Here is an 11,199-nt window from a genome sequence, read left to right as displayed (position 1 = left end):
ATTTAAGAGCAAAACAGGATCACAAAATTATTAGGGTTGGAAAGGACCTCTGGAGATTATCCACTCCAAAACCCTGGCAAAGCACGGTCCCCTAGAACAGATTGCACAGGAATACGTCCCGGTGGGTTTTGAGTATCTCCAAAATGGGAGACTCCACGGTCTCCCTGGGCAGCCTGTTCCAGAGCTCTGCCACCCTCAATGTAAAGCAGTTGTTCCTCATGTCGGGATGGAACTTCCTGTGTTTCAGCTCCTGGCCATCGCTCCTCACCCCGTCGCTGGGCACCACTGAAAAGTCTGGCACCATTCTCTTGGCACTCATACTTTGGGGTATTCATACGCATTAATGCGATCCTCTCTCAGTCATTTCTCCAGACTGAACAGGCCCAGCTCTTCTCTCTCCCTCTCGTAAGATGCTCCAGACCCCTCACCATCTTTGCGCTCTTGCGCTGGACCCTCTCCAGGGGGAGAGGAGCCTCTTGCACTGAGGAGTCCACAACTGGACACAGCACACCAGACATGGTCTCCGGTTACCAAACCCCCCATTCCTACATACTCCCGGTGTGACCACACCAATGCCCCCAACCCCGGCCCTGCTCCCTTCTCGTCCCGACTGCGTCTCCCTGCAGCCCCCGTGGAAGCGCCGGGTTCCACTACCGGGGTCCTACCTCGGCCGCGGAACACCGAGCCGACTGCCTCATTAGAAATCCTCCCTGCCGTTCTCCGCTGCGCCTCACCCACCCTTTAGACTCTCTCTTTTCCAGCTGCAGTGAGGCACTGAGGAAGAACACGGCCGCTCCCCGCCTCATAGCGGGTCGGCGGGACATGTTGTCTTCCCTTTGTGATCAGGCGCGCTTCGGGCAGCTCAGGGCCGGGGAAGGCCCCCGTGCGGCGGGCGGCGCTGACGTGTCGGTGGGAGCGGCGGCGGCCCCGGCAGCACCATGTGAGTGAGGGAGGGACGGACGGACCGACAGACAGCCCGGGGGTCCCGGGGGTCCCGCAGCCCCCGCGCTCCCTCACCCAGCCCTCACCCTCTGCTCTCTCCACAGGTCCAAGGTTACCTTTAAAGTGACGCTCACCTCGGACCCCCGGTTGCCTTACAAAGTGTGAGTGCCGGCGCTGCGTGGGGCGGCGGGAAGTGAAAACGGGGCACGTCGCGGGCGGCCTCTAAATGGGTATCCCGGCGGGGCATTCCGCCAGCGGGAACGGTGCTTGTCTCCCTCCCTCTGTGTGGAGTGGCAGGCGATGTCCGTGGTTAGCCCTGCTCTCGGGGCTCTCCCGCTTTGCCCGACTGCCATGTGTGTCCCAGAGTCATTCAGGTTGGAAAAGACTTCTGAGATCAATGAGTCCAACCTTTGCCCGATCACTGCCTTGTCGGCCAGGCCGTGGCACTGCGGGCCGCCTCCAGGCCTCTCTTGAACAGCTCTAGGGACGGTGACTGCACCCTGGGCAGCCCGTTCCAATGCTTGACAGCCCTTTCATTTCTCCTGATGTTCCACCTGAACCATCCCTGCCACAGCTTGAGGCCGAGTTCTCTCCTTCTGGAGGGGACATTGCTATGGAGCTTAATCCCACACCTCCTGAGACTTGCCACGTCTGCTGACACATACAGGTGTTCCTGTTCTCTGCTGAAAAGGCTTCTCTTGAAGCATCTCACACCTGCCAGGGATCTATCCTCCCCCTGAATAGAGCTTGCACAGCTTTGGCAAAAGCATTTCCATTGGTAAAAGTGACGTTTCAGTCAGTAGTTTAACAGCAGATAAAGTTGCTTTTTGGTTTGTTTTGACAGCCACGTATTTACTTGTGTTGTGATTTCAGGTTAAGCGTGCCTGAGAGCACACCTTTCACAGCTGTCCTCAAGTTTGCTGCAGAAGAAGTAAGTAGAGAGTGATGATGTTGGTTTTTAACACTTTGCATGTTCTTGTAAGCTAAAGCTTTTTTATAGATAAAAATGCGGTGGTTGATTCAGCTCAAGGAACTGCTGTTGGTCACAGATGATCAACAAGCTTTATTGGTCTCAGTGGGGGCCTGGCAGAGCTTGCAGAATCCTAAACTTAGTGATCCTTGCTCAATTTATGCATCAGCAGATGACACTGAGGTCATTTCTGGTTCTGTAATTAACTATTTTATAGCAGTGATTTAAAAATTTGTGACAGTGAAGAGAATTAAAAGGTACTGCTATTCAATACTTAATACTGAAATTTCTGATGTGGAATATCAGAAAAGTTCTTCAGAATTATCAGGAAACTCTTTTCATATTCAGTTCTAGTAATCTCTGACTTTGGAAGACACAGAGTTTTTGATTGTGGAAAGTATTGAGATCAGCCATATGGAATAGAATCAAAAAACTGTCTTAAGGGAAGATGTGGATAGTGTGTTCTTTAGTTTCTGTGCTGATCTTTCACATGGAATCCTATATCATTAGGTCTTTAAATTGCCCACATAATGTGTTTAAAGGAATGTATTATGTTGTTTCAGATTAAGCGTGGAAAGAGACATTCACTGAATGTAAACAGTGAAGTCAAGTGCTCAGAAGCATGATGAGTCCCTTCATCTAACTGGCAGAAAATCAGCTGAGAGTCTGTTCTTGCAGTTCTCCCTCTGTCTTTTTAGGAAAACTTGGGAAGTTTTGGGTTATTGAAAATTTCTTTTGTTTGAGGATTGCAATTGCAATAAAATAGTTAGGAAGGATAAGAGACTCCAGGTCTTGAGTCTCCTTATGTTGTTACTGTTACACCACGATGTGACAGAAATTATTAGGGAAACACAGCTTGTGGGGGAGGCCGTGGATTGGTTTTGTTGTAAATTTGCTTGGAGAGAACATTATACAGAATATTGCTTGCTGTTAAAGATACTAGATTATTTAATTGGGGGTTTTTACTATGTTTTCCCAAGTTATTTTTATTCTGTATTAATACAGCTGTGCCAACACAACCCATACACAGAGACCTAGACTGAAAAGTCTAACAAGCAAGTATGAGGTACCAGAAATGAGTGTTGGACATGTTGAAAGGGAGGTGCCATTTCTGGTGGGGATTGCCATTAAACCTGTTAACTTCACTTACTCATGGAACCTAATGTTAATTAGTGGTAGGGTCACTCTAGGTACTATATCTGAGTAATGGATATAGAGAGTCATTACTGACTTAAATATTCACATTTGAATGCCATTATTTTAATTGGTGTGAGTATTTTGAGTATCTATGGGAGTTTGACCTCAGGCTGTTCTGGATCAGCACTGAAGATTTTTGCATCTCTTTGAGACCAGAATGAAGTGCTTTGTTAGCAAAGAGCAAAAAAATATTGTTAATCTCTTCCCCCGGAATGAAGCCCCTTGTGAACTGGCATTGAAAAGAATGACAGATACTTTTGTGTTATATGAATGTTTTTTCATTCCTTGAACTGCATAGATTAACATTAACTTATGTAGGGGGTTGTGATTCAAGAACCAGTTTCACAGTACCTTAAGTTATACATATATGGAAAAGATCAAAATTTGGGCAAAGTTGTGAGTTGTTCTTCAGGGGAAGTGCATTATCCTCTCTGTGATTGAAACTCTCAGGGCAGAGAAGTGTTTAAGTTCTGGCTATTTGGCCTTAGCCACTTTCTACTGAGACATCTCTCAAAAACTTAAAATTTGCCAACTCATAACCAGACTTGCCCTAGTTAAAAAAAACCTCATTTATAGTGTGTGGTATCTATTGGGTTTTTTCCTTCATATTTTAGAGCTACCTGGTACATGTCTCAGGTGTATGTTTGCACAATAGTTAGAAAAAAAAATCCATTACATTTGTGGAATTACTACTAAAATAGTCATCCATTTCCATTAAAGTTACTTATATCTATAAATCTCAAGGACCTCTTTTCTTATATTTTGTATGTGAACCAGCTAAAATTAAAAATTTAATATTACCCATGTATTTTCTGCTTTAATTATGTCTCTTACGTTGTCCTACTCTTACTTCTTTTAGTTCAAAGTTCCTGCAGCAACAAGTGCCATTATAACAAATGGTAAGAATATAGTTTATATATATTTTTAATAGTTTTTGTATTGAGGTTTCAGTGAAAGTTTATTGATAAAATCAAGACTGTCTCATGTCTCACAAACTCTACTTACTGCAGATTGAATTTAAAAATATTGCAGCATTATTTAAATTTCTTATGCATGGGGTGAAGATACTAAACCACTAATTCAGTTTTGTCCAAATATATAGCTTAAACTCTTCTATGCTGAAGCTTTCTTGTCAGTTCCCATTTTTTGGCTATAGGAAATAGCTGCATGATGACTGATGTAATAGTTGTATCTTGCTGGTATGTTTTTTGAGCTGCAAGTTTAATGTAATAAATTGTAATATGTCTGTTTTATCTTCTTTTTTCTATTTTTTTCCTTCTTCCTAGATGGTATAGGAATAAACCCTGCACAGACAGCAGGTAAGTTACTGTGTATGAATCCCAGTATTTAAAATTTGTTATCTTTCTCTCAGTCGAATGTATAGCACATGAGGTTGTATTGCATTTTAGGTTTTATCCTCTTAAATGGGGAGGAGCATTTCCCAGTAGTTGAAAACTAGTTATTGTAGTGTGTAAAAGCTTAAATCCAAAAAACAGTGGGTTTTGTGTTCAGTGTTTATTTAGTTCTGTGAAAAAGTAGTGAGCTCCTGATCTTCAGAGCTTTGCATTTAAGGTGCAGTCTAGAAGCAATAACGTATTACATGCTACTGGAGTAATAAGTAACAGCTATATTTCCCCCCCTGCTCTATCTAATTCAGTAATACTTGCTGTTCTAGCAACACTTCTCATGAGATGTGTTAAAAAAAGTAAGAGTTTTAGAGCAGGAGCTCCAGGGGCTTTGGGGAGTGTGTTTTCAGAAGAGTGGATTGGAACTAGGTGGTCATAAAAATCTCTTTCAAATCAAACCATTTTTTGATTCTTGCTGATAGTGCTCGTGTTCTCAGCAAGGGGTTCCATGTCAGAAATCCCTGATGCCAGATGTTAAGGCTGGCTATGAGAGAAGAGTTCATCTCTGTCACAGGAATGTGTAAGGCCCTTTCCCATCACCTCCTGAAATACATGGAAACAGTACAGAGGTTGAATTGTACCAGTAATGGTCTGCTGTCCTAAGGCAGATTGTGTGGACTTGTTCTTGAAAAGCTATACTTTTACACTAATAGGGAAATAATTACAGTACTCTAATCTTAAACCATTTGAGAAGAGAGTGGAACAGAGTATCTTCATAGAAAGGTATGAACATTTCTTACCTAGTAAGTACTAGTAAAAATGGCTGTGCTGCTTATGGAATCCAGTCATCCAGTGAAAACAGAATAATTTTACTCCTACTTGCAAACATGATGAATGGTTGAGGGAGACATGCTGCACTTCTGGTTTTTGCATGAAATCCATGCATCCATCCATCTGTCTCATTTATGCCTTTTGACTGCCAGTCATTACTGAAGGAGGTTGGAGGTTTTTCATTAGACAGGAAAAATAAAACAAAGTATTATCAGCACACTTAGCTGTGTAAACTAGAGAGTATAAAGTAAATCCTTGCAGAGCACAGAACAGTATCTGATGGAGAGAAGAGCAATTGCTTGACATTAGTTTGGGGAATTTTTTGAGTTGTAAAAAAAAAAAAAAACATTTAAGTGTAGAGACCTGTTTCTGAGGTGTGTGATTGCATCAACAACATTTGAAAATAAGGATCAAATAAGTTTGGCTTTCTGCTCCACCAGAGACTTCTGTCCTGCCTTAGTACACCTGGATTATGATTTCACAGGTGTAGTGCCTCAGGCAGACTTCTCAGCTGATGCTGTCCTTATCATGATTCCCATGACCAAATGCATTAAAAACAGATGATAAATCTAATAATTTACTTTAGTTACTAGATCATCACCCGCACGTAAAGCCGCATTTTCACATGACCACTGATGAATACTTAGGCAAGATGGTAAAATTGCTTAAGGTGTACTTAGGCTGTTTCTCTTCCTCAGCAGTATGCTTTCATTTTGTATTATGTAACTTAAATTAGTTGTAGCTTAATCCTTTAAAGTAAGTGTATTTGGAACTACGTGACTGCTGAATGAAGGCATCCACACAGTAGTTCATTGTTCTTGCATCTGTGCATATTGAATTCCCGTCTCCAGTTGATTTGCTTTACCTCTCCTAAGCTCTTATAAATATTGAGAAAATATTCAGTAGTATAAGAAACATCACATGATCAAGAAACAGGTAAATTGAAAGCATCTAGATGCAAAATGTTGTCATCACTGCCTTATTCTGCAGATGTAAAATTAGGCACATGGATTATGGTTTTTTTAGCATAGGTGTTCTGGCAATGCTGTGTGATGTTTCCGTTAACTGGAACAAAATGAACCAGTCCACAATAAAACAAACCTCCAAAATCAACCCAAACAAAACAAGCAGAATACAGCCTATACCAAACATAGTGCTCAGACCAAAATCCCTCCTCAGTTTACAAGTAAACGTCCATAATTTAGGTTTAATCTTCTGTTCAGCCTCACTAATTGGTATCTCAAAATCTACTTTTTTCCCCTTCTTCTTTCTATTTTTTTTTTCATATATCAGAGTTCCTACAGATTTTGCTGTTACTCTAGTCTTCAAAAACTTCCAAAATAAGATACATGGGAATAAAATTTTAGTAATCCCTGGGGATTTCAGAGGTTTTGTACTGTTGCACAATTTCCCTTCCTTTCTGAAAAAAAGCACTCAAGTATGACTTTCATTTTCCTTACATGATTTCATGGAGCAGGGGAAATGAAAGTGAAAGAGCTAGGCTTAGCACTTAATCCCTGTATTGATTTCAATTTTAAATCCTTGATAGTTCAGGGAGTAGTATGCTATAACTTCAATAAAACCAGTGTAATATTAATGATGAAAACAGACCAAGGTGAGGTGAGCTGCTGTCTCCGTGAGGTGCAGCTGAGGCCTGTTTTAAAATGTTCAGAATTTTTTGATGGCCATTACAAAAGGATGTTTCCAATCTAGAATAGTAAGGTTAGTAGGCAGTTCTCTGTTTTGCTGGTGAGGCAGGTTTGCAGTCAGTGGGTTTTATAGATCTCTCAGTACGAGGGCTTGGCAGATCTGTAAGATCAGAATGTCTTCTGATGATATGTTATTTTGAATTGATTTTCTAAGGGTCATTATGTTGAATATATACAATGATTTTGATCCTGATCCACTTGCTGGAGTTCAAAAAAGGGTAGCTTTGTTCTAATACACAGACAATTTAAATGGATGTCAAGTATCTTAATCTTATTTGTGAGAGCACTCTACATCTCTGGAATGGGATGCTCAAGAAAGAAATAGAATTACTCTGTTTTAGAAGTTAATTCAAGGTTGAATAAGGAATCATATATAGTTGATTCTGTGCAGTAGTATAATGAAGTAAAAAAGTAAATATTCCATATATTATTAAGTAAATACATCACTTAGTGATGTGGTTTCATTTTCAAATGTTACATTTAATAAAAAAAAAAGGCAACCTGAATATATTAAAAAAATCACCACATCTAAATATTAGAAACTTCTAATATTTATTATGTCTTCTTGAAAAGACTATGATAATTAAAGCAATACAGGAGTAAATAAGTAGTTGAAAGGGATTTTTATCCTTTTCAACTAAATGAGACTAAAATCAGACTAACTTATGATTGGACATTTGGAGAACCTTTCTAAAAGAAAAATACAATTGTGGTTCTGAAGTTAGAAGTCAATAAGTACTGAACTAAGGAGAGAACTAAAAATGAATGCATGTATGAATGACCTCAAGAGAGCAAAATAATTGTGGAAAAGTAAAACTTTGTTTCCTGTTCTTGAAATTATTATGGCTTATAAGTGAAATGAGGCATTTGAATGTGGAACTGCACAGTTTGAAAGGCTGCACTTCACAAGGCCTAGTATTTTTATTTAAAATAAAGAGCTCTTTGGAAAAAGAGAGGCAAGGTAAAATTATGTGGAAGCATGAAAACTTATTTATGGCATGTCAGAGGAATTACCATGAAGCTGTTAAACACTGACTTAACACTGTTATCCTTTAAATGTGCTATTGAGGGAACATTGTATTTTCTTGGTTAGTAATACATCCTGTTTTCTTTCTTTGTTTAGGAAATGTGTTTCTAAAGCATGGTTCAGATCTACGGCTCATTCCCAGAGATCGTGTTGGGAGCTCATAACATTTCCTGAAAGCTGGGGAATAGGTGACATTGATATGCAGCAGAGGTCTATTTATTTTGGAACTCCAAAATGCAACTGATGAATTGGACTTTTTTAGAGCAAGCAGAAATGACTTCCCAGGATTTTATTTTTTCTTTGGAAACAGATATAAAGGTTCATTTTCCTCTTAAAGTACAATAACTCATGCACTGATTCTTCCCAGACTAGTAGAACAGGCTGATTGCATATTATGTTGCTGTAAGAAAGACAGACTTCTCTACAGGTGTTACTGACACCACAAGAGTAAACACAGCCACCATCAATACTATAATGATACTTAAAATACTGGATATTGTTGAGCCTACTTCATGAAAGGGAAAACTGTGTTATGACGTTGCTACAAAGAAATTCCTACTGTGTGCTAAAAGTTGGGGTTTTTCCTGTATTTTTTTTCCTAAAGTTATTCCCATATTTAGGGGAGCAGCTTTTACTTGGCTCAACTATTGATCTCAAGTAGAGGGGAAATTTCAGGAGTTTATTACTCAAATAAGTAAACAGCTGCCAAATGTTCCAAAGTAATTCTAAGATTTAATTGCTGCAAGTATTTGAGATAAAGGAGAATACAGGGATTTTTGTGTTTTAAGACTTCATTTTGACATTCTGTGAAGTTATATTAAACTCAATTTCAGAGAATTTGTGAGACCTAGTCTCCTCACATGAAGTGCCATCAGCTGGGAAGGATTGAAGTGTAATTTTGGAATGTGTAGACTGGTCAAATATGCCATTCCTTTTTCAGTAAACTAATGCTCGTTCTTTCCAGAAGTCTTGGTTTTGTTGCTGCCTGTTACATAGAAAGCAGGATAGAATTCACTGAAATATTTTTGTTCAGATTAGAAATTGCCATGTGTACACTATCAGTTGTGTATTTTAAGTAGAGAAATTGCTGCTTTTCTTGGACTGGTTGTCTATGCTGTGATTTAATGTATTTGGCAAAATCTTACCATATTGCATTTTTTTCTGTTCTACTGAGTTGAACAGAAAGAGCAATGGGTATTGCAGTGCTTGGTTAAATGAGTATTCTCACAAATACAACTGTCCTGTGCAATCATCATGCTTTAGAAAGATGTTCAGATAATGTGTCAGATAATGCAGAAGTACAGAATGCACTTCTGAGTGGGTGTAAGCTGAGGAAATAAAGAAAAACTCTGCAGAAATCAATATTTGCCTATAAACAGCTTCCAACTTTAGGATTAACTGTAAACTTCTGTATTTTTCTTTACTTTAATAAACAATTAAATGAAAAAGTGCAAACGTTGTTCCTCTCCTATTCTTAGAGTTTGATAATAATTAAAAACTGTTCCCGTTAATTATTCAGCATGCTTTGGGATTAATTTTGAGCCAAAAGATAGTTATTATGCAGAATTCTACAGAACACTGCCCCAAAGGGCAGAGTGCCTTGTTTTTTGTTAGTATAATGCCACAATATAATTAGTATGAGCAAAATTAATTGCTTGTAATTTCTAGCTGCAAATCTCTTGACTGAATGCTTGAGAAAGCACCTCATATTGGAATATAACAAACAGGAATCTTTTTTTTTTCCTGTCTAAAGGTGCAGTGTTTTTGAAAGGGAATCATGGTTAACTGCATTTTGAAACTAGGATGCTCTGATGTTTACATAATTGAGGGTTATGTAAAAATTATTTCATGTGGTGGCTAACATTTCTCACACTGTTACTTGGGTTATAACAGAGCATGAAGTGTTTGACATACTGCATTGCAGGTAGTTTATGTAACATGCTAAGAATTTCTTCATTTGGAAAAATAACTGGTATTTTTAGTACTCTGTTCATTACACCTTTGTCTCAATATGGCCTCTAAAATCTGACCGTGGCTTTTCTGTTTGGTAGAGACCATTTCAGTGCTAAAACATATTTACCAGTCTTAGCAAGTTGATTTGACCTTTGCAAGTTCATTTTGTTAAGTCATGTTTGACATGGTTGTATAGGAAACTTTAGGTTTCTAGGGCTTGGGAGTTGTTAGAAGATTGTAGAAATGCTGTGCTCCCAGATTTGTACTGGGCTGTCTGTCCATACTTTACTGTGGACTTTGGAAATCAACTCTACCTGGCAGTTGTGTTGTTTTCAGTTCTGATTATAACCTGAATAGGATTAAAGAAAAGATTTTTTTTTTTGGTCTTTATGATTCACTTTGTTGCACCTTCGCTAAAGTTAATTTGAAGAGCCCTTCTTCTGCATTCTACATTTATAAAAGGATGGCTGATTTATGTTACAAAGATAGTCTGTGAGAAAGAATTTGGCAGAAGCATAAATTGTGAAAGGTCCCACCAAAACTTTCAAGTAACTCTAACTGTTCTTTTGGTTTATATGAGTTCATAGAAGTTTTATTTTGATAAAATTTGAAGATATCATGGACATTTTTCAGGGAAAGCACAGTGATCTGATGAAATACAGTAGAACAGGAGAAGTTAGAAAATGGTCCTGATAATAAGTTCTGTCAGAAGTATGGGTTTTTTCCTGTGTTCTTGTCACAAAATCCAGCTTTATTATGTGTTTGAGATGAAAAGGCCATTTTCCTTTCTTGCTGTTACTATGTGAGAATCAAAAATAGTTGACAACAGCTCTCAAAAGTTGAGAATCCTCATTCTTTGTGTTTAGCTTGATCACAAAAGCCCAGCTCCCACTGCTGCTCCAGTGATACGAAGAGCAGTTGGAGTGAGAGAAGGAGCTGTGCCAGCACAGCTGCACAGGGAGTGGATTCTGAAGGTGCTGGGGCACAGCAGTCCTTTGTAGGGCAGCCTCCAACCAAAGGTGGCCTTCAAACAGAGCACTTCAATGGGCGCTTGGAAAAATTCAATCCTGCAGTCATCCTAGCAGTGCTATGGATCCTGTTCCAGCAATTCCAGCAGGAGTGCTAAGCTCCAGCTGGGTGAACTTCAGTCCATGTCCAATGCACAGTGTTCAGGGTTCAATACAGTATACCCAACAGTGCGTCTCTGTAGTGAATTTCAGCTGC

The 11,199-nt window shown here is 39.4% G+C and overlaps 1 protein-coding gene across 1 annotated transcript; it reads left to right on the top strand.

The window, feature by feature from the left end:
- Positions 1-842: 842 nt before the first annotated feature.
- On the top strand, positions 843-9,477 carry UFM1 (ubiquitin fold modifier 1). The gene is made up of 6 exons (XM_054654321.2): positions 843-940; positions 1,047-1,103; positions 1,816-1,873; positions 3,969-4,008; positions 4,396-4,428; positions 8,119-9,477. Coding segments are annotated over exons 1-6 (258 nt in total). The 5' UTR covers positions 843-938; the 3' UTR covers positions 8,187-9,477.
- Positions 9,478-11,199: the final 1,722 nt, after the last annotated feature.

The sequence above is a fragment of the Agelaius phoeniceus genome, chromosome 2 (genome assembly GCF_051311805.1).
Source record: "Agelaius phoeniceus isolate bAgePho1 chromosome 2, bAgePho1.hap1, whole genome shotgun sequence".
Lineage (NCBI taxonomy): Eukaryota > Metazoa > Chordata > Aves > Passeriformes > Icteridae > Agelaius > Agelaius phoeniceus.
This window is presented reverse-complemented; position numbering and strand designations above follow the sequence as displayed.